This window comes from Vulpes vulpes, chromosome 14, assembly GCF_048418805.1.
Source record: "Vulpes vulpes isolate BD-2025 chromosome 14, VulVul3, whole genome shotgun sequence".
In the NCBI taxonomy this organism is placed as follows: Eukaryota; Metazoa; Chordata; class Mammalia; order Carnivora; family Canidae; genus Vulpes; species Vulpes vulpes.
The window spans coordinates 100271748-100295401 of record NC_132793.1 but is presented as its reverse complement, the minus strand read 5'-3'; the positions used below and the strand labels follow the sequence as shown (position 1 = coordinate 100295401).

Here is a 23654-nt window from a genome sequence, read left to right as displayed (position 1 = left end):
CCTTGGAATTCCCATGTGTCTCCCTCCCCGGTGTGCAGCAAGACCCAGCCGGCCTGATGCACAGCCATGCTCCCATGAGCTACAAAGTACTTTGCTTTCTCAGTTGCTTATATTTTTATCTTCAAAGCAGATGGAGAAGCTGTCAGAAGAGGTAGGAGAACTGGCTTGTTTTGCTTTTCATACCAGTTTTTTAAAAAAAATAATTGACAGAGATAAAGAGAGAGCACAGCAGGGGGAGCAGGAGAGGGAGAAGCAGGCTCCCTGCTGAGTAGGGAGCCTCACGTGGGCCTCCATCCCAGGACCCTGGGATCATGATCTGAGCCAAAGGCAAACAGCCACCCAACTGAGCCACCCAGGCACCCCTCATGTCAGGTTTTAAGTCGAAATCTCTAAGTCAAACTCTCAGACTTAATGGAACCATAACCTTGAAATGATAATTTCACAGACCTCGAGGGGACTCCCTCAAACCCCTCTTGGCTGTGGATATAAATGACACTCGTCCCTGACCCCAGGACAGGACATGAGAAGGCTCTGCCCAGACCCCATCACAGCCCCAGGACTATCAGGCCAGGCTGAACGAGAACTCTGCCAGGGGATGTCCTTCCCCATAGAGGCTGGCCTTCAGGAGATGACAGCAGGGTGAAGGTGACACAATTTACCACGGCAATGTGCTGAATGGCTGGGGGAGAGGCAGCAGGAAGGAGTACTTACCTGAAAGAGATTTGGGAATGGTTAAGAGGCTCTCGTGCACCAACGGATCATCAGCTGCGTTAACCAGCATGAGAGGCACATAAATCTGCAACCAGAAAATAAGGCAGAAATAAATGATCGATTCCCTTTTTTAGACCTCCCTGATTCAAGGTTCAAATTCACTACCGGACACGTCACTGATAAAAAGGGAAGGAGGTCACGACTCAGTGTGTGGCATGGGTAGATTAAAGGCACCTTGTCTTCCTGGGCAGCAGCCTGAATTATAACTGCTCTCATGGCAGCCCTGGCAGGTGTGCTGGGGTTCTAGGTGACCCACATGCTCTGAGTGAGTGAGGGTGTGGCTTGGTGGGGCTCACTGGCAAATGTCTCTGATGATCTTCACAGTATCTCAAGTTAGCCCACCTTCCAGAATGATGACCTTACAAAGAGTTACATACACGTTCATTCCATTTCTATTGTGGGTGGGAAAAATGGGAGGGTGCTCCCCTCCAGACAGAGGAGACTTTCTAGAAGAATCTGAAGGCAAGAAACAGGAGTAGGTTGGTGGATATTGGGAAGCACTCAGCAGCCATTTTTGTAAAATAGGCCTCTTCATTTTAGTGGAGACGGGCTGATGGGAGGAGGGCACTGAAATACTACTGAACAGCCACGCCCAGACAGCACAGCCTACTGCTTGTACTAACCTGGAGGTCTCTAACACTGGCTCTAGGCAGCTCAGCATCTTCATTGTGGCTTAAATGAAGATGCCCAAAGCCTGGGGGATGGTGCTAAGTGAGGAGGGGTGGCCAATATGACAGGCGGCAGAACTGCAATTCACAATCACCTGCTTCAGCTGTACGAGTGGTGGACCAAACCACCAGGTGGACATTGATGGGGATTAACACGAAGTCCTGTGTTTGAGTAAAAGGAGCAATTGTACAAAGGCAGAATGAGAAGAGACTGGTTTGGTGGGAATACAGGTGAAAAACAGGGGGCTTACGGTCAGCCACAAACTTCACTGAGTCCACATAAAGTTTACTGCACCTGCTAAGAACTGTGTTCATATAAACTGATCTACCTTGTCACCAGACCTGTTTCCTCACCATTTTGATACAGAAATATATCTATTTTCCTCTGCACTCACCAGATCATGGCAGGAACTTTGAGTTTAGCCCTAGTCACCACACTAAGAAAATACACAGTGGCCAAAGACAGGTCTACGATTGTAAGAAACCTACACAGATGTATGAGGAGTTGAGGCAGGAAGCCGGCAAGATTACATTGCCAAAGGAAGACTAAGAAAAACATGGTGTGCAGTAACTTTAAGGGCTTTTCCCCATATACGGGAGCAGACTGGTCCCGCTCTGCCCTGAAGGCCCACTCTGGGATTAATATCTGGAGGTCACAGGGGGATAGGGTTTGGTGCAAAAACAAAACCCAAGTCAACAGCCACAGATGTCCAAGCCCAATTCCAGCTGAGCCTCCACCAGGGAAGTTGAGGAACATGCTTGGTGCACCATGCATGAAGCCAGAGGACGGGCCACCGATTCTGAGAGGCTGCTACTTCTGAGTTCACACTGCCACTCACCCTGTGCAGGTACCGCATGCAGCTTTCCTCCTCGTAATATTCCTTCAGGGAGTTGTAGCCATGGAACTTCCTGGGACACAGACACACAGAAGAGGAGGACAAAGCAATGCTTGTCATAAGATGGGATGCTGAGTGGACTTTATTACCCCGCTCCAAGCCCACGCCAATGTGTCACATCGGTAGACTCTACAGAGGTGCCAGAGTTAGGGCTTGAGAGCTCTGGCTCTGGCACCTAGCTTCAAATGGTGACTTTGCCACCTCCAGGCTCTGTGATCGTAGGCAAACTCTTCAACCTCTCTGAGCTTCTCCCTCTGTAAAATGGAGCTAGAGATGGTACTTTTGCTAATAGTACTGAGATTCATGGCATTAAAGTGCCTGGCTTAGGGTAATTACTCAGTTAAGTGCTAGCTACAGTACTTATTAGCAGATGTGACACCTGTGAGTCAGTAGAAAACCAGATGTCACTGCAGATGCCAGGAAACTGACATTCAAAGGCAGTTACGAGAACTTTTCTCTTCAATAGAATTCTTCCTGGCCGAGTCACCCAGACGACTGTGAACTACTGGAATGAAACCTGTCTCAGGTAATGGATACGAGACAGAGATTCAGAGTTACCAATTCTGTCTACCCATGGAGCAGTAGTCAGAGATAAATTGACATTTAACAAAACCTTCCGTGTTCCAGCACGAAGTGCAGCATGTCTGCTCTGCCCTGTGCTCTGTTGAGCCTGGAGCTCTGACACCAGCAGGCTGACTCAAGCCCAGGCCAGAGGATCTCTGGAAACTCTCTGGAAACCTCTGACACACACTAGTGCCTCTGGTTTTTCAGTGGTGGTTTTGTTCTATTCTGACTGGGGTCTTGAAGATACCATGCCTCCCCTGGCATTGTGGATCTCTCCCACTGCCAGGCTCTGTAGATGTCTCTGCCCGGGAAGGACCCAGAGAGCTCAGGCTGCACTGTGAAGGTTCACATGACAGGGAGTGGCCAATAGCAGTGATCACCTCTGTGACATCAGTCCTTTTGTGGTTTTAGGGGGCTGGGGAAGCACTCCCATCCTCCAGTATTAACTGGTGACGAGTTAATGAGGAGGCTGCCCAACTGGCCATTTTCATGGAAACTGCTATGATCCAACACTATTCAAAAGGAAGAGCTTTAGGAAGAGTTGAAGAACTTTTCTTTGGGGCTTACACAAAGTCCAAAGATGGTTCCTTTCTCGTTAGATACCACGATAAAGTCACATGATACAGTGAGGGTGGGTATCCATTCTCACCTTCTTTTTAAAAAAATTTATTTATTTATTCATGAGACACACAGAGAGAGAGGCAGAGACATAGGCAGAGGGAGAAGCAGGCTCCCAGGACTTGAACCCGTTCTGGGGATCATCCCCTGAGCCGAAGGGAGATGCTCAATAGCTGAGCCACCCGGGCCTCCCTCCATTCTCATCTTCTTAATGTACCAGTGATTTTCTGGTTTCTGTTCTCTTTGCCTAACTGTTAACAGGCATATTTCAAGGCTACTTGGTGTAAGAAAGCTACTAAAATCCCATAAGGAAGGTAAATACCCTCAGGTCAATATCTGCCTATCTATTAGATAAATACTAGCTTGCTTTAGATCATGCCTGAATGGTCACTAAGTAAAAAGGATGAGGTTTTTAAAGAGAAAGGTGAGGTCAGAGATCAACATTATCTTTTCTAGCTAAGGCTAAGCTCAAGCAGATACTATGCGTACCAGGAAACAGGACGGTGTCAGGGTCTCAGCCTCAGATGCCTGAAGGGGGCAGGCAAATGAAAGATAAAGGAACAAAGTGGGTGGGGTTTGTGTATGACACTCAGAGAGGCTTCTCGCCCCCAAAGAAAGGCTCTGCTTTCTTGCAACACACAGACCTCTTGGTCTATTTTTTGTTTTTTGCTTTTGATAGAGACATAGGCAGGTACAAGAAATATTTCCTTTTCCTGCCAATGCAAATTATCTGGCCCCTGATCCCTGCCCCTGTGTCAGAGCACAGCAGGTAGGGTAAGGACTGAACAAAGAGGGTGTACGCACCCCCCATTTCCCCAGTTCAAGCCCAGTTATGCCACATAAGAGCGTGGAATGAGTAGTGAGATCCTCTTCTTGTTTTCTAAGAGCAACTAGAAATTTGGATTTTTCTGTGCAGTCTTCAGTTTAAAACCCTAGACATTCAAAGAATAAAAAAAGCCCTGGGGCACCTGGGTGGCACAATTGGTTAACTGACTGAATCTTGGTTTTAGCTCATGGTTTGTGTGATTGAGCCCCATGTCTGGCTCTGTGCTCAGCTTAGAGAGGAGTCTGCTTGAGTTTCTCTCTCCTGTTTCTGTTCCTCTCCCCTGTACTCACTCTCTCAATAAATAAGTCTTTAAAAACAACAACAAAAAACCCCTTAACACTAAGGTGGGTGAAGAAAGCCCTCGTGCTGGGCAGTGCTGGCTTGCTACCTCCCACCTGGCACCCCATCCCCAAGCATGGGCACACCTCATCACATTGTCATCGATCTGCATCAGGGACGTGGCTGTGTAGAGACGGCTCAAGTCTGTGTCCTCCAGGCTCTGGGGTTTCTTAACATGGTCTCCAAAAAGAGCTTGCCTAGAATATGACAGAATAGTAAACAATAAAAAGCAGATGATAAACCAAATCCGCATGTTGTACACTTGATACATCCTACAATTTTGTCAATTATACCTCAATAAAACTGAAAAACATTTTAAGGAACAGATGATAAACCACCACAGCAGAGCCTGCTTACCCACACAGACGCAAGCCAGGAGACAAGTCTTTGAGAAGGCATGTGGAGGCAAGTTAAAAGTAGATGCCTTCGACCTTCAGAATGTCCCAGAGGATGAGCTTGCGATGTTGACTTTTCAATAACTGAAGAAAGATGACTGCCAAGATCTTATTTTCCTTTTCCAGGACAGCTAGACACACTAAAGATTGGGTTTGAGCCTAGGCGAATACAGTTGGCCCTTGAAAAATGTGGGGGTAGGGACGCCAACTTACAGTAAAAAAACCCACATAGAACTTCTGATTCTCCCACAACCTAACTAATATCCCACTGTTGACCAGAAGCCTTGCCAACAGTATTGTCGATGAACATGTATTTTGTGTGTTACATGTATTACATACTGTATTCCTACAATAAAATGGGCTACAGAAAAGGACACATTATTGAGAATGTCATAAGGAAGAGGAAATACATTTACAGCACTGGCCTGAGAAAAATCCATGTATAGGTGGCCCACGAAGTTCAAATCCAAAATTTTCAAGGATCGACTCTATTACAAATTCTTTTTTGCAGGGGAGGTCTTAGGATGGGCTCTGTGGTGAGTGGTAAGTGGTGAGCCAAACTGTGGGGGGGCCTGTCTTTACACTGGTGACACTGCCCCTTTCTCTTTGGAAGTTATTTCTGTCATTTAATGAGGAAGACAGTGGTAAACTATCTAGCATTGGGGCAAGTCAACGGCTTTCCAATGTGTCAGCTAAAAAAGCTTACATATACTCCAAAGAGTCATTATTTCTATTAAGAAAAAGATTTATCTTGAGAGGATGATAATAAAGGTAGAGAGCAAAATGTACACATTTAGACTTTCATGTCCTGTGAGGTCTTCTAGCACACAGCTGAAGGAGGAGTTTATGGTCTGGCCCTATGGTGAGAAAGGTCATCATGGAAACTCGACGTTCTGGAATCTCCTCACAACCTCTCTCAAAGAGGAACACATTTCTTTAGCATTTTTTCCCCCAAAAGACTATTAGGAAGATTTTATATTTTGAGTTTAGAATCCACAATTTGAAGTGGCCCTAAAATTTCTAAATGTTTGGTTTTCTGTAGTAGATTTTTAAAATGTAAATACACCTAGAGCATATTCAGAGGGCTCAATTTGTTAAGAATTACATGATGGACCTTTTGGACTAATTAGTGGCAAGATTGGATCCTGTAGTAAAACAAACGTTCCCTGGGAGGAGTCCATCCATTCCAGAGGTGGAGAGGCAGAGGACCTGCACTTGGTGTCAGAGGCTTGGCTTCACCCCTTGTGGAACCTCAGCAAACCCCCAGCCCCATAGGAACCTCAGCGAAGCCATGGCTGACTCAGGGCCCAGACGCCATGAGCTGAGTGAAAATAGTTTACATCCAGTCAGCCCAGGGGACCTAAGTCTCCTATCCTTCACCTGCCTGTCACCAGGGCCCAGCAGCTTGGTGGTCTGAAGGGCCCACAAGCACCAGCCTCGCCCAGACTCCATGTAAATCCTGCCAACAGGAAGCCCAATCTGGTGTGCTCAGCTGGGATGGGCAGTACCATATTTTCTTTTAACCATTGAAATAAAGAGAATAAGAAATGGATCATTCAGTCAGATTTTCTTTTCCATGATGACATCAACCCCTCCACCTAAAATTGGGTGGCCCTGAGTGCCCATAACATGCCAGGCTCTCGGGGAAATCAAAATGAGCCCAGGGATACCTGGGTGGCTCAGTGGTTGAGCATCTGCCTTGGCTCAGGTCATGATCCCGGGGTCCTAGGATGGAGTCCTGCACTGGGCTCCCCTTGGGGAGGCTGTTTCTCCCTCTGCCTATATCTGTGCCTCTTTCTGTCTCTCATGAATAAATCAATAACACCTTTAAAAACAACAACAACAAAATGAACCCAAGCCCTCCTGCACTTTACAGTTTAGTTCAAGACACAGAATTCACCCCGGGGAAGCAACAGAAGAACAACATTCACCCTTTTCACCCTGGTGAAAGAGTTGGCTTCATGGAGGAGAACTGAGATGGACCTAAAGAACAGGCAGACACGATGGGAAGGGCCTTCTCAGGAAGGCCCTAGTGGTGTGGGAGTGGGAGAGGCTAGAGGGCGCATGAGCCTCCATGTGGCCCAGTCCAGCTAGAGGGAAGGCAGGTGTGTGGGAAGAGGGAGGGATGGCATCCATTATAACAACTGTAACAATAAAATCATTGCTAATTATTTATTGACTTCGGCATGCCACTGGTCTAAGCAGTGGTCAGGGGCTACCCTACCGAAGTATGCTGAGCAGGAGTGAGGCAAGATGAGCATGGGGAATGTACAGAGGTGTGACCGGGGCAGTGTGGACACTACGTGGTGCCCAGTGGTGGGACTCTTGTCGTGCAGCTGCTGGTCAGAACCCCACAAGCCAGCAGAGAGTGATTCCTGATTCTTAAGCCAAGAGCAGCCCAAGAAGGAAGGTTCCTACACTATGACAAGCCACCCTGAGGATTGCTCTAATGTGGGAAAGAATCATGGAGATGGGTTTCTTATCTCGGATATAGTGGGAATCACGAGGGCAAGAAAAGGATTCGGTGAATATGGCAGCTTGGGACAAGTTTGTTTCTAAGCAAGTCACAGAGCAGCCAGCAGAGAATCTGCAACACCCCTCCCTGCCTTTATTTTATTTTTTTGGAGAAACAAGAGTTCTGGCTTTTAGTGACTCCAAAGTAAGTGTAGGTGTCATACCTGTGCGAGAGGATTATCTTCTTCATGTTGTCTGCCATGAGGAAGTTGTAGAAGCGCCGGCACTGATCCCACTGCATGAAGGTCTCCTGGGCCCTGAAAAACGGCAGGCCAGAGTGAGAGGCTGTGCCCTGGAGGGATGCACTGGCTCCCGACCCTGGAACACGGGTCTCTGCACATGGCCTCAAACTGTCGCTTAGAGAGATCTTGTGGAGACACCAAACAGCCTTGCTGAACATGCAGTCCCAGTGAGAAAGCCCTGTAGTGACACAGGCTTTGTGGGGGACAGTCCTAACACCCTCCTCAAGCATGGCAGCCTTCTCTTAGTCACAGAGCTCGCCAGTACTGGCATTTGAACACCTCTATTTGGCTTCCTACCTTGCAGGAAGACTTTCTTGGTTTAATTACAGGTGTATGTAAGGGGAGGTTGGGTATGGAGAGGCACAGTGCAGGGCAGAGCCTAAAAGAATCTCTTTTGTTGTTGTTTGAGAACCAAAGGGAAATCATACCATTTGAGCTCTCTTGATTAGGCTTAGAACATTCAAGGGGCAAGGAAACGGAAGGAAAGGTAGAGTGGCAATCCACTCCTTCTGGACATGGCTGTGGGGGCTGGTTCTGAGGAGCTAGTGTGTGTAGTTAGCACGACCAGGCCTACCTGACATGAGGGTCACTTCCTGACCCCCCAGCAGTGGCACTAGGCAGATAATATTATCCCTCCCTAGATCAGGAGACCACAATGGACTCAGAGAGGTCAAGGGACTGGCTCTGGGTGACACTAGGACAGTAAGGGGCGGCCTTCTCTATGCGCCAGCATGGTGGATTTCCTCCCTCCAGCTGGTTTAGCCCTTCCTGCTCTGTGCCCTCTTTCCTGTGTGTAAACCCAAACGCAGCTGCCACAGAGTCCATGCTAACCTCCACCTCGCAGACGTCTGAGTCTCAAGGCGTGCTTCTACCCTGGAAGTGAATCTGGGTGTCAGCATTCTCACACAGAATCCCTTGGTGCCAGATGGCTAAAGAGGGGACTGGGGAATTTTTTTTCCCCTAAAAATCCAGGGGTTTATGAGGCAATTTCCACAAGGCTGCCACACTTCAGTTTTGGAATGGCAAACATTTTCCATAAATTGTGGTTAAAAAAATAAGAGGTAGTGAGAGGTTAAAAGTGAAAGGGTTTGTGGCTTTAATGGTCTGTGATGTGCTCCTGAAAGCCAGGGCTGAGGCTCAAGGGGAAAACCAACACTGCCTTCAAAGGTCAAAAGACCATTCTGTAAATGTATGAGGGGCTTCCCAAATGTTGCAGAAATAGAAAGGATGGGTCAGATCACTGTGCGCAGGACCCCAAGTAAGGCAGGGATCTGGACACTTGCCTCTTGGTCTGAGTGAGGAGGGAGGAGGGAGTCACCCAATCCATGAGCCAAAACCTGTTTCCTCTGCCAGCACCCCTCCCCCCGACCTTGGACCCAGCTGCCCCTTCCTCAGGCAGCCAACTGTCCCAGCTTTCTCTGGCCCTTGGCCATTTCTGCCTTTGCTGACTTCCTAACTGCTTCGGTTAGTATGTCCTGCATATTAGAGGGGATGCAGAGGGAAGGAAGTGGGGGGGTGCCGGCCAGACACATAAGACATGAAAGCTGCTCCAGCCCTGCAGAGGATCTTGAGCTAAAAGACAAGAGCCACTCACTGAAAGGCTCCGGGGACCCCCAGGGGCCCAGGGTCAAGGAGGACTGGGATGAGGATGCTGCAACCACCATCTCCCCCAATCTTGCTGGCTGACATAGATTCCTAGCATCTCTGCTTTACCACTCAGCATCCATGGTGGGCTTTCATAACCTTTGGGTATAAATTATGGAACTGAAACAATTTTAGTATATGTGCTGCCGAAGCGAGCACAGGAACTGAAACAATTTTATATTGGCCTAATAAAACCTAATCAAGAGCAATGTATTATAAATACATTCATTCCAAACATTTTTTTAAAGGACTAATTTCTTCAATACCACCACCACCACCACCACCACCAACATATGGAAAGAAATCAGGGCGGGGAATGTAGAGACTCAAACTTACAAGACAGATCAACAAAAGCAATGCGTGGGCATTATGTGGATCCTGATTCAAATAAGCCAACCGTTAAAACACTTCTGTGAGACAATCAAGGAAATCTGACCCCTGGGTAGAAATGGGCTATTAGAGAATCATTCATTTCTTGGTATGATAATGATATTGTGGTTCTATTTTTAAAAAGTCCTTAGAGTTTTTTAGTGTAAACTAATGACATATTTTCAGATGAAATGATATGATGCCTGGGATCTGATTTAAAATAATCCAATTCTGGGGCAGCCCAGATAGCTCAGCAGTTTAGCGTCGCCTTCAACCCGGGGCATGATCCTGGAGACCTAGGATCGAATTCCATGTCAGGTTCCCTGCATAGAGCCTACTTCTCCCTCTGCCTGTGTCTCTGCCTCTCACTCTCTGTGTCTCTCATGAATAAATAAATAAACTTTTTAAAAAATAAAATAAAATAAAATAAAATAATCCAATTTCTAGGGGAGTGGAGTGTGCCTGAGGTGTAGAGGGAGCAGAACAGCCATGAACTAAGCATTGCTGAAGTGGGTGATGGGCACCCAGGAGTTCAATATCCTACTCTTTTTTATATGTGCCTAAAATTTTCCATAATAATGAAGGAGGAGGAGGAAGAAAGAGAAAAAAAATAGAAAATCATTTTGAATTATGAGCTACTGAAAATGATTTGCCCCACTGAGGACAGTCAAAGAGTTACAGAGAAGAGTCAGAGTTAGTTTTAACTGCTTAAACCCATGAGACTCCACAACCATTTCCAGGGACAGTAAAGAAGCTGGCAGGTTATATGGAACCATGACCCACAAAGCCCCGCCAAACCTCACTCATGCAGTTCCCACCGAGGCCAAACTCCCATTGTCTTGTTTTTGCAGCGAGAGGAGGCAGGAGACAGGACCAGGCTGGTGTGGCAGATGAGCCTGGGGCCTTTGGGTAGGCGGTTTTACAAGATGAAGGTATGAAGGTCTTACAAGATGTCCAGGCCACCCAGGAGGCAAGACACAGACCTGAATACAGCCCATCTGACCCCACTGCAGACTCTAAAGGCCACTTCACCTCGCCAAGCCTCAGCTTTCTCATCTGACAAATCAGGGGGTTGAACAAGAGAATCCATTTCACACCCAGATTGTTCTACGGCTGGGGTTTCTAGATGGCTTTAGCACAGGCTGTGCAGAGTCCACCCTGGGGGACCTCAGTGGTGTTTCTGCTGCTTCTCTTAATGGTGGATGTGGGGAAGTGGAGAGCTGGCCGGCTGGTGGTGTTAGGAAGGAGTCTGGATTCTGGCCTCAGCTGAGGAGACCTGGGGTACAGGCTCCTGGGAGAGATGCCTCGTGTGTCTCCTAAGGATGGGGCAAATGTCTGCCTGGAAACCAGAGGAGTCCGGCAGGAGGTTTAAAGGGAATGGTGGTGATGTGGGGGGAAAGAACACTCAGCTGAAACCCTGATGACATGGTGGACTGCTAGCAAATGGGAAAGGCAAGGGGAGGAGAAACCATCATGGTTCCTGATGGTGGCAGGCCACTGGGCAGAGCATGCACACGGTGAATGTCACTCAAGAGAGGATACAAGATCTCGCAGCCGTCAGCAGGACATGCAAAGATGGGACCAAGACTGGAAGAAACTGGTCTTCCTGTGGAGGACCCCGGGTGGCTACTCAAAATGAGGGAAACTTCTAGAAAGAAAAGCAGAGAAGTCCTCTCTGGCAAGAAAACACCTTTGTTGAGCTCAAAGTCTGAGGTAAAAAAAAAACATGCAGAGAACATTTGGATGAGACCTGGCTGATTCAATGGAAGAAACGAATTTTAAGTTGCTTGAGGCATGCCACAAAATGGGCACCAAAGTCAGGGGACTCTGGCTCTCTGGACACTGAATGAGTCTCTTCACTTGCCCAAAGAGCAGAACCTCCATGTTCCTGACTTGTCTCTAGACATCTACATCCTCCAGAAGAGAGAGGAGACAGCAGGAAGTGCTCCCTGGGCTGAGCCACTGAGAGGGTCTGGCTGAGGACACAGGAGAGACATGTGGAACCCAGGAGAACCCAGCCAGGTCATAATTACAGGCAGGGGACGGCTTTGAATTCTCCAGGAAGGCCGGTTTCATCTACTTCAGGAAGGCTCAGGATGACTCTGAGAAGGCTGATGCCTCCTGAGAATTGCAAGGACCTCAGAAAGTGATTCTGTCATTGAGGATGCAAATGAGGGGAAGAGAGTATCCCCCAAACCAGCAGGGGAAATATACGGACTTTTATTTTTAATGTTTTAATTTTAATTTTTTAAAAAGATTTTATTTATTTATTCATGAGAGGCGCGCGCGCACACACACACACACACACACACACACAGAGAGAGAGAGAGAGAGAGAGAGAGAGAGAGACAGGCAGAGACAGGCAGAGGAAGAAGCAGGCTCCATGCACGGAGCCTGATGTGGGACTCAATCCCGGGACTCCAGGACCACACCCTGGAGTGGTCCAGGGCCTGGGCCGAAGGCAGGCGCCCAACCGTTGAGCCACCCAGGGATCCCCCTATATACGGACTTTTAAAGAACACTATCCCTCCATCTGTCTACCTATCTATTATCAAAACAAATAAATGCCTTTATGTCTGATCAATGTAACATTAAATAATAAGATACTATCTTTACTGGTTTCCCAGCTACCTGGTGAGCGATTTCCTTTGGAATACTTACAAGAGTTTTAAAGAGTTTTAAACAAGAGTTGTGGAAGGAGATGGGTTTTTTTTTTAATTTTAAAGATTTATTTGAAAGAGAGAGAGAGAGAGAGAGAAAGAGAGAGCATGAGCAGAGGGAGGGGCAGAGGGAGAAGGAGCATCTCAAGCAGACTCCTCGGTGAGCATGGAGCCCCACGCCAGGCTTGATCTCACAACCCTGAGATCAGGACCTGAGCTGAAACCAAAAGCTGGACATTTAACTGTTGGAGCCACTCAGGTGCCCCAGGATATGGATTTTTAAATCACATAGAAGAGGGTCCAAACGAAATGAGCACCTACAGTCATATGCAGGGCAACCTACTGGGGTAAGGAAGAGCCGAGCTGACTGCTTTATGCCGCTGGAGGGCTTCTCAGAGAAAGCTCAACTTCCCAACTCCTCTTTGCACAATGAGTGGACCAAGCATTGACTAAAAGGAACTGAAGTCAGAAGAGAATGAGCTGGGGAAAGAGGGCACCTAACACCCAAATCTCCTGACTCACATAAATAAGATCTCAGAGTGCTGAGAGGCTGTGACAGTGATCAAAGTGCTTTTCTGGGGTCTTCGAGAAGACAGTGGGAGAAAGGTTCTGTGAGACTGGGAGCCCGTGACTCTGACAGGCCAGAAAGGGACAAGAAGACAGGTGTGCTGCAAATTAAGGCAGGTGATGAATTTACAGGGTGTGGATGTAGGCAATATTAAAACACACCTTAAAAGTAACATGCTAATGAAACTGCAAAATCACAGTACCTTTTCCCAGAATGCTACCACACCAATGTAAGAAAATTGTTCTTATTTGGGGAGGGGAGTTTCTCTTCCAGACTTTGCCCGTCTTTAATCTTTAAAAAAAAATTTTTTTTCAAAGATAAGTATTTTATTTATTTATTTATTTTTTAAGATTTATTTATGATAGAGAGAGAGAGGCAGAGACACAGGCAGAGGGAGAAGCAGGCTCCATGCCAGGAGCCTGATGTGGGACTTGATCCCAGGACTCCAGGATTGCACCCTGGGCCGAAGGCAGGCGCCAAACCGCTGAGCCACCCAGGGATCCCCCTTTTTTTAAATTTTTAATCATGTTGGTAAAAAACTCATAAGATTTACCTTAACCATTTTTAAGTATACAGTTCAGTAGTGTTTAGTCTATTCACACTGTTGTGTAATAGATCCCCAGAACTTTTCTATCGTGCGAATATGAAAGTCTATACTCATTGAAGTAGGACTTCCCATTTCCCCTATCCTACTACCATAATTTTACATAGTTGCCTTCTTCACTACGTTTTTCCCCCTCATTTTATTATTTTATTATCATTATTTTTAAGTAGGTTCCGTGCCTAGCGTGGAGCCCAACACGGGGCTTGAACTCGCAACCCTGAGATTGAGACCTGAGCTGAGCTCAAGAGTCAGACACCTAACCAACTGAACCACCCAGGCCCCGCCCCCACTACTTTTAATATATATATTCTGTAATGTTATAGATTTTCTTGATTTTTTAAAAAAATAGAATCTTCCTTGTTTGCCACTGTAATTTGTAGGTCATAATTTACAATTCTCTCTCATGCTGGACAGGTGCTGGTTACCTCTAGCTTGGCCCTACAAGAGTCATACTGTAGTGGCGGCAAAGCCAAGACCACCCTTGAACAGTGTGGCTTCTGGGAGGAGGGATGGTGGAGCCTCTGGACCTGAGAGAACCAGGTGAGAGGGCTCCAGGCTGGCCGCTGGCTCCGGGGCAGGGCTGATCTGCGGAGAGGTCAGCTTGAGAGTGCAGGCAAAAGAAAACCATCTCTACACCCCTCTATGAACTGGGGAGTGGGCCCAGAGTCCTTCATTCCAGCCTTGCTAGGCTTTGCAGGGAGGATGGGGCATGAAGCTCAGACAAAGGTAGGGATGGCCACCCACTAACTGCTCTCTGCCTGGTCAGAATGTTTTCCCTTAGGATGTACTATTATAGGAATGTGATTACTAAGTGAAAGGGGATGTCCCCCTCATTTTTCTGATAGAAAAAAATTAGCAATAAAAAGGAAACAGAAATCCCCAAGATACTAAGGGCAAGCCATTTGGTCAGCTTCACAACCCACTGGTGGAGAAGCCAAGCTGTTTCCTAGGCTGGAGTTCTGCCCACAGAGTTTTGTCTAAACTCAGCAGATTTTCCCCTTTTGCTTGGCTCTGATACAAAACTACTGATCGTTAAAACTGTCATACAGCTCTTGCACTATAAACACAGACTTGATGAAGGGACAACTCTATAGAAGGACTTTATGAGTGACAGCCCTCGTTCTTGCCATAAATGCATCCACAGTATGGAGGTTGCCCATTCAAAGCAAAAGAGAGAATACATACACCATTTGCCAGAAAGTGGTGCTTACACACCCATTCAGCTAGGGGCAGGACTACACTTAGGGAGATCTGCTAACTCTCTATTGTTCTCCAAGGGGCCCCTGACCCTCGCCTGGGCCCTGTACCACTGTCCTCTCTACCCTCACCTGCTGCCCAAATCCCTCTCCAATGGCCTTCACTTGACTTAGGATTTCCTTGCACCATATGCCTAGTGGTAATATTTTATTTTAAGATAGATAGATAGATAGATAGCTGATAGATAGATTGATTGATTGAGTGATTGATTGAGAGATTGAGGGGAGGGGCAGAAGGAAAGGGAGAGAGAGAGAATTCCAAGCAGACTCCAGGCTGAGTGCATAGCCCAGTGTGGGGTGTGACCCCATGACCCTGAGCTCATGACCTGAAATCAAACATCAGACATTCAACCAACTGAGCCACCCAGATGCCCCACCTGGCATGGTGTGTAATCTATTAGTGATATTTACTTGTTGGTTTGCTGCTTTGCAAACATCATAAGTGCTGTGATGTCCTCATACACAGACTATGTCTCATACCCAAACTGCAATGAAATACTGGTATTTTGATCATAGTATGATTGGCAGATCTGCAATGCAAGATTGTTGAGGGCTTCCTTAGGAATGAAGAATTGATTTTACCTGAAACCAGTCCAGAAAAGCTTCCCTTCCCTTTTCTTTAGGCCCCATGAGGGGCCTGTCTTGTTTGGAGGCTGTGTCCTCATTACCTAGAAGGGTGTCTAGCTGAATGAACCAAATGAATCAAGGGATGAATTAACCTGCAGGTAACCTGCTGGTACCACTTCTTTTCCCTCTCACACTCCTGGCTGGTCACTACTCATTGGATGAATTTATAATCACGAGTCTTCATAAGTAAACTTCAAATGATTAATTCCACCAGAATTAGACTGAGTCTGATCATACACATTTCCAGGACTAGTTAGTAGCTCTCTGTGTGGAGGGAATGATGCTAAGTTCATAAGCAGCAGGTACCTTTCGGGTACCCGTGCACCCCTTTGAGCGGTTCAGCACAGCATAAATGTGAGCTTCTCTAGCAGCGGCTAGGCTTTGCTAACTACGGCAAGCGGGTGCTGGCTTCTGGGCCTTGGGTGGGCTCTGGCTAGAGGGATGGTGCGCTATCAGGGTGAGAAGCCAGCAGGAGGGGATGGGTCACTGACAAGCGGTTCTCAGGACTCAACTAGGGGAGATTTACCGGTGGAATGGACTCCTGTGTGGCCCCTGCAGAGGCAGCCGGGCCCTCCCTGCTCCACCTCGGTGTAAAGGAAACATGGCTGCCATCGTCCCAGTGCTGAGAAGGCTCATTGCCCTCAAGCCTTGGCAGAAACAAAAGGTGACACTTGTTTAAAGTAAGGCACTGTCCTTCGGTGAGTAGATCTCATTAGGATGTTGAGGGCACCCGAGCCCCAGGCAGCACCTGCACACACAGGGTGATGGGGTCTCCTTGACCAGGCACCACTTCGGTGTGTGGGACCACAGGATCTGAGCCCTGGCATTATCCTCTGTGCTCCATGGGATAAAGCTGCCTCTTTCTCTCCTCAGTGGACGGGGTTGATGTGACAGTACGTGATTAAAGTCTGAAGAGCTCTGAGGTCACAAAGAGGGGTGGTATTCACAGTGCCTCACAGATTCTAGAGTCCCTGTTTCCCAGGTTTGCACAGATTTCCTGCAAACACCTTCATTCACCCAATGCAAGGATCACCTGCTTTTGCCAACAGCAGGTGGCGCTCACGCAGCAAAATGAAATGCAGATGCTGTCACTTAAGATTTTGTGCTTTGGGGGGAAAAAAATGAAAACAAACTTGTCCTGCATCCTCCTACTTATCAAATGCTGTGCTCTCTGAACACAAAGTGTGTGCTCACAGTAATTTTGCAGGTCATAGCAGGCTTGTTGAAAACTATACCATTTGTCAGGCGAGAGCAGGCAGGTAGGTAGGCCCTTTTCTATCCCAGTGACTAGGCAGGATGGGACTTCGGTTAACTCCAGCTCCATAATGGCTATGAATTGGGAATTGGGTATTTCTAGGCAAGCCAAAATAAAGGGATGTGTCCTTTCATCTGGCTCTCCAGAGCACAGAGGAGGACTGAAGGGTAGGGGCCCACTCAGGTCCCTAGGCCCAATGACTGCTAAATGTGGCTATGTATCATTAGTTACTTGTGAAATGTGTCCAAATCCAGAGTCCTGGCTCTATACCCCAGATCCTTGAGTCCAAATCAACAAGACTGGGGCCCAAGAAACTGAATTTATTTCTATGATCCCCCAAGTGACTCTTAAGTGAAACAGCAATTCACCGGACTGGTCTCTATGACCCAGTGGCCTAACCTACACTTCTTGACTCACAGTGACTGACAGTAATTACCAGTTCTGGACCATACATGCCTGTCTTGCATACATGTGTATGCCTCTGTCCCTCACAATGGTGCTGTGAGGTAGGTACTATGTAGTATTACTGCTGTCCCCATTGTGCAGGTGAGGAAAATGAGAACCCAGGCCTCGGCCCTAGAACTCAGGAATGGTTCCTTCGGGGATGTGTTTCAAGTCTTCTTTTGGGCACGTTTAAATCCTCCTTTTGGGCCAACTTTATGCCTCGTGGGCAGAGCCTGAATTCTGGGCCTGCATTTGCCCTTTGGATATGCTGGCTTCAAATTCCAGTAATACATATTTGGAAATAACAGGCAGCCTCTATCCCTCAGAAAATGCTGCAAAAGGTTGAAACTATACTATGAGAGATAGAGGCAAGGCCAAAAGGCAGGAATCATTTATTAACTATAAGGACTGTTGGGCATTAGGTTGGATCAATAAGGGAGACTTTTTAAAACTTTCTTGTGCAATTCTGGATTTCTTCAAGAGATCTTTAATAACTGGTCACATTCATTTGAAATACAAAAGACATTGTGAAGAGGGAGTAAGGGAAAAATGTGAATGCATTTCAAGAGTCTGGAGAAGGTAGTATGTGAATGAGTGAGTGTGTGTGTGTGTGTGTGTGTGTCCGTGCACACACGCACATGTGTGGTGACCCTCAAGAGATCTGGGATGAAACATCACCAGGGGAGTCAGAGCAGATGAAAATGCCCTCCTAAGGGCTCATCCTGCAGGGCTCTGTTGGCAGGACACTAGGGGCAAGATAAACCTTTACCAGCCAGGTCGTTTCCCTTGTGGTGATGTCTGGGATGTCGATAGGAGATGGACACTGTGAGGGCACAGATTACGTGGTTTCTACAGATCCCTTCCCCACGCCATCTGAGGGTCAACTCTCTGGTAGGCAGGAGGGATCTGGGATCATAAGGCCGAGGTCTCAGATTCTGGCTTGCCAGTCTCTTGTGTTCTTCCAATAAACTCTCGGTTCTACAAAACTCTTAGAGCATTAACAGACTAAGTCACCTCACAGAGACTCTGTAGGGAAACCACAGCTATTATGGGGAAAGCCCTTATTCAGTTACAGAGCTGATCCCCAAATACAGTTGTAGATCGGGCTTAAGGAGTCTGGTAAGACAACTCCAGTGTATGATATGAGAGCAAAACCCACATGCTTCTGCTCAGTCTGGTCTTCACAGATATGTACTGGTGTCCTGGGGCATCCCCACACACAAGTGCTGACCAAGGGAGGGGACAGGTGGGAGCATGCAGTGGACATCACTCACCTCAGTGCACTGTACCCCTGGCACACGCTGACACAGCACAGGACCTTATCTTGGTTTGCCTGAGTCTCTCCCAAGTATTTACACACGATGTTACCACCTAGGCTGAAGCCCACGACGACCAGCTGGGTCTGGGGATATGTCTTCTTGATGTAGTTTACCATTGCTCCAAACTCCCAGGTGCAGCCTGTGGGCAGAGAGGTGAGGCCAATCACTGTGGGTGCAACAAAATGAGCTGCAGAGAGCTGGAAGGTTCCTGACTGAGCACCAAGATGCTGACAGACAGGTGTGTGTGTGTGTGTGTGTGTGTGTGTGTGTGTGTAGGAGAGAGAGAAAGAGAGAAAGAGAGAGAGAGAGAGAGAAAGGGGCATATATTCACACACTTTGGCGACCTGGAGAAAAGTTTCCAGATGTTCCTCAGGACAAGAGGAGAACCAGCCTTTAGTGGTGCCCATGATGCCACTCATCATGGGCAGATGTGCAATGCTCCCTTAAGGGGGCTTGTGGAAAAGCCTGTCTAGCAGCTCATGGAAATCGAAATAGATATTCAGAGTGTGTGCGAGCATGTCTGTTCACAAAAGCAACAGCAAGACCCTTTGGGATTAGCTTCTTTGGCTGCAAAACAGGATGCTATACCCCTGTGTATGATGACTCATGGTGTTAAGAAAAGTACCAAGTGAATGTTATTTACAGGATCTTGTCAGCGTGGGGGAAGGAAGGAAGGACAAACTTCAGTCTGGAGGGACGGCCAGGACTCTCTACGGGATTAGAATATTAAGCTCTTGATGATGTAAGGACAGAGTGCCAGGAGAGGCAGGCTCACTGAGAAGCACACAGAGGAGACCCCTGCGCGGAGAGGGCCTGGTTTGTCCAAGAGAGATGATCTCAGTTGGTCCCACGCGGAAGCCCGCAAAGCCATGTTCTGTTCTCCGTGGCTTTGCTAAGAGGAGGAGGTTAGCACCGCGCATGGGTGAAGGGGTCTGTCACACCCTTCTAAGACCTAACCCCAGGCTCCTCAGGGAGCCAACTTAAAATAAAGCCCAACAGGGAAAGTCAGGGACATTGGCAAGACACATGCCCGTGATAGGCCAGCATGAGGAGACTCTGGATTTACAGTTCAAACAGGCCGCTGACCTAGGCAGCGGTTCAGAGGTTTTGCCATTCCTCGCGGGGGTTGACCGGCTGCTTCTCACACCGGCAAGGCACGGGAGATGCTGCCTTTGAAGCCTGGGGCAAGCGCCTTGTATAGCTTCCTTTCATAGAGGGATGCGGCCCCCGCCAGACCAGCACAACCCCAGGCAGAGGGGTTCTCAGGCTACAGGGGGTATAGGATCACTTGGAGGGGCTGTGAGACAGGGGCAGCCCTGGGCCTCACCCCCAGACCAGCTGTCTGGAGACTCAGTAAGAGGGGGGCCAGGCCCAGGAACCTGCATTAACATTTTTTTTGAATAGGTAAAACTTGCATATGGCACAAAATTCAAAAAACATTAGAGATGTGGTAACAGGTAATTTCTTATATTCTTTTAAAAAATGTCAGTGGTAGCATACAGATTATTTAATACCTTGTTTTCTTTGTTTTTCTTATTTTAACAGTATGTCTTGGAAACCATTATGTAACAATACACAGAAATCTGCCTTATTCTTTTTTTTTTAAGTCATATCTACCCCCAATGGGAGCTCGAACTCACAACTCCCAGATCAAGAGTCCTACTCCAACCAACTGAGTCAGCCAGGTACCCCCACTCTATTCTTTATTTTTATTTGATGAGGCATAATGTAATAGGAAGTGCATGATGAGTTTATACATGCTTACACCCATATAAACATTGCCCAAACCATTTAAACTATTGTTTAAATTATTTTAAACAAGTAATTATAGCTTAAGACTTGAAAAGGCCAATCTAGGCTTCTAGATTTTTCTCCCAAAGCAGTGTTCTTCGATCCAACTGCATCGATCTGACAGCACATTAAATCACCTGGGGATCTTAAAAAACAGTAACACTAATGCCTAGGCAGTCCACAGGCGGTCCTCCCAGGCCTGGGAGGTCCTTTACAGGATCTCCAGGTGCCTCCAAAGTACAATCAGGGCCCAGGACCACTCATGTGAGGAGAAAGGACCTCTCCAGCTCTGGCAAATACAGGAAAGTGGTTTCTGAAGCATACTCTTGCTCTGTCTCTGGGCCATCCCTTTACAGACTTCCTGTCCCCTTCAGTAAGCAGCCTTCACATGTGGAGGCGCTGCTCTACCTTTTGGAAGCTTCCAAAGTGGGTTGTTGGCCTAGTAGCAGCTTTCTGAATATATCCTCAAAGCCAGGTTTCACTGGGTGTTATTCTGTATGTTGGTAAATTGAACACCAATAAAACATTAATTTATTAAAAAAAAAAAGCCAGGTTTCTACAGCAGGGGTGAGTCCCCCCTCTACACCACCAGGCACCTTTTCCAGGTCCACCAAATGCCCAATCTTTAAAGCCTTGAATACAGACAGGTGCTTTCTGGTACTCTTTCTTGTAAAGAGTGAACCAGAAAAGTAGCATCAAGGTTAGAACACTGTATGTTTTAAGCACTAGCAGTGGCCAGTGGTTCTCAAAGTATGGTCCCTGGGCCTGCTGCATCAGCACTGCAGAGCTGTTCAAATGCATGTTCTCATGTTGCACCCCATCTCCTGAATCAGGAACTCTAAGGCTGGGGCCTAAGCAAAGGGTTCAAACACAGATTGCTGGGCCCTACCTCCAGAATTTCTGATTCAGGAGATCTGGTCTGGGTGGGCTAACAATTTGCCTTTCTAATAGGTTCCCAGGCAATGATGTTGTTGCTGGTACAGGGACCACACTTTGAGAACCATTGTCCTAGTTGACAAAAAAAGTGGAGGATATCTTTGATTTTGTTTCTTTTGTCTTTCAAATAGGCAGTTCAAAAAGTTGCTTCATGTCACTCAGACTTAAATGCAAGTTTAAAAGATGATTAGGAATCATTTTCCATTGCCCTTGCTAGAAAAAGGTCACCAATGCCCCAGATCAGAAGGGGGTGTGGGTATTTGGCCCACTGGCCTGTCCACTGATGTAGGGAGTGTATGCTGGCACAGCCTTCAGAAGGCAACGTGGTAGTATCTATTAGTGCTGGTCTAAGTACAAATGGCCTAGCAATTCCACTTCTGGGGGCTTTATACTGCAGGTGTGCAAAGAGGTATGCACGTAAGTGCAAAGATATGTGAGCAAGAATGTTCACTGCAGCATTGCTGGTCACAGTAAAGGAGTAGAAATTCCCATCAGCAGAAGCCCAGTGAAGTCGCTATGAAAAACAATGAAGTTGAGACCAACCTGCTGACATGGAGTGCCTCTGACCACCTCATGGATCAGGGTGGGAGACGCCACATCTCCAGTGTGCGCCTAGGCTTGAAAGGGCTTATAGCACAATCTATCTGACTGAATATTCACTGAAAAGCCACAGCAGATACCGACTTCCTGGAGAGGAGAATTGGGGACTGAGGGTGAGAGGGAGACACAGCTTGATTCATGGTATATAGACTTTTGCACCGCTGGAATAGTTTTACTATGTACATACACTAGTTTTTCTTTTTAAAAGATTTTATTTATTTATTCATGAGACACACACAGAGAAAGAGAGAGAGAGAGAGAGAGGCAGAGACACAGGCAGAGGGAGAAGCAGGCTCCCTGCAAGGGGCCTGATGCGGGACTCAATCCCAGAACCCCGGGATCAGGACCCGAGTCAAAGGCAGACGCTCAACTGCTGAGCCACCCAGGTGCCCCTGTTTTTCAACAAAAATCCAGCTAGTTAAAAAAACAATGAAAATAAAGAATAAAAAACAATATGTTTAAATCCCTTTAGACCAGTTTAACCTAGGTTTCAGACACTCAGCACATCCCTCACACTGGAGTGGAGGTTTGTGCTGCTTGCAATGGGAACATCATTTGCCTGCATAAGAAATGGGACTTATTTTAAATTGTTACTAAAATCTTTACTTTTCCACCATTTTCTTGGGGTTCTACCTAATTTCGTTTATCCCTTGACTACCTACAACCCTATGTTTTATTCTAATATGAAGGAACCTCTATTAGGTGGTATACTCTTTATGGCAAAGACGCTCCTGGTCTTGTTTCTCACTGTATCCGTGGGGCCAGCCACTGGGTGGCCACTCAGTCAGTATGACCTAAATGAATGGATGAAAGCCAGCATGCACTGTGCCCCAGGCCCTGTCCTGGGAACACCAACACAGCAGAGGAAGTAGATCCGAAGGGATGAAGTGACTTGCCTGACCTCACAAAGTGAGCCAACGGGAGCGCTGGACTTTGGACCTACATCTAACCCCAAATCCCAAGTCCTTTGCCTCATAGCACAAACGCACACAAGTAACAGTACTGCAGGGATTTATTTTTTCATTATTAAAAGTCTTTGTTTTTTCTTCATCTGATTCCTTTTAGACTTGTCTTTTTTTAATAGTATTTTTAAAAGTTTTTTTAAAAAGTTTTACTTATTTATGCAATCTCTACACCCAATGTGGGGCTCGAACTCACGACCCCGAGATCAAGAGTCACATGCTCCACTGACTGAGCCAGCCAGGCACCCCAGGACCTGTCTATCTTTATTTGGCTCTGAGACTATTTGAGACCTAGAGCAGATGTTCAGATGTCACTGTGACAGTTACAAAACTCAGATTTGCTACACTACCAAGCAGCAATTATAGCTAATCGCATAGGCACCTGGGGAGCCTCAATTTAATTAAATCCAAATACACCTGATCTGGATAAAGAGCCAGCCCTGCCTACTGCTGGACAAGCTGTTGGTTGTTGTGTGAAGAGCTGCCATCTCTCCCAGGCAAGGGCACAGTGTTCTCAGCTCTAGGATATGTCTTCTACTAGGTGCTGGGTCCTTCTGGGATTTCCACCTGATGACAGTTTACCAAATGCCCTCAGTGACTGAGAGCTGCTCCCTGAACTGTTCTACTAAAAGCTACAGGGACCTGTTCTTTCATACTAGAAGGATTTTAATGAGGCTCTGTGTGTTTAATCCTTATGGGATTAGCACCAGTAATAAGATTTGGGTATCTAATCTTGCTGCAGCTTTTAAAGGCAAGATGAAACATAAGACACTAACCTGGCTTTGG

General features: G+C 47.0%; 1 protein-coding gene across 4 annotated transcripts in view; it reads right to left on the bottom strand.

Annotated features, from left to right (window-relative positions):
- Window positions 1–23654, bottom strand: part of ABHD2 (abhydrolase domain containing 2, acylglycerol lipase) — a 102049-nt gene that overhangs the window by 7696 nt on the left and 70699 nt on the right. For all 4 annotated transcript variants that reach the window (XM_026001104.2, XM_026001094.2, XM_072737301.1 and 1 more), the window contains exons 6-10: window positions 18535–18718; window positions 7756–7848; window positions 4769–4879; window positions 2279–2348; window positions 712–796 (exon numbers count right to left, since the gene is read on the bottom strand). In XM_026001104.2, the coding sequence (XP_025856889.1) occupies window positions 712–796; window positions 2279–2348; window positions 4769–4879; window positions 7756–7848; window positions 18535–18718 (543 nt within the window). The remainder of the gene's footprint in view (window positions 1–711; window positions 797–2278; window positions 2349–4768; window positions 4880–7755; window positions 7849–18534; window positions 18719–23654) is intronic.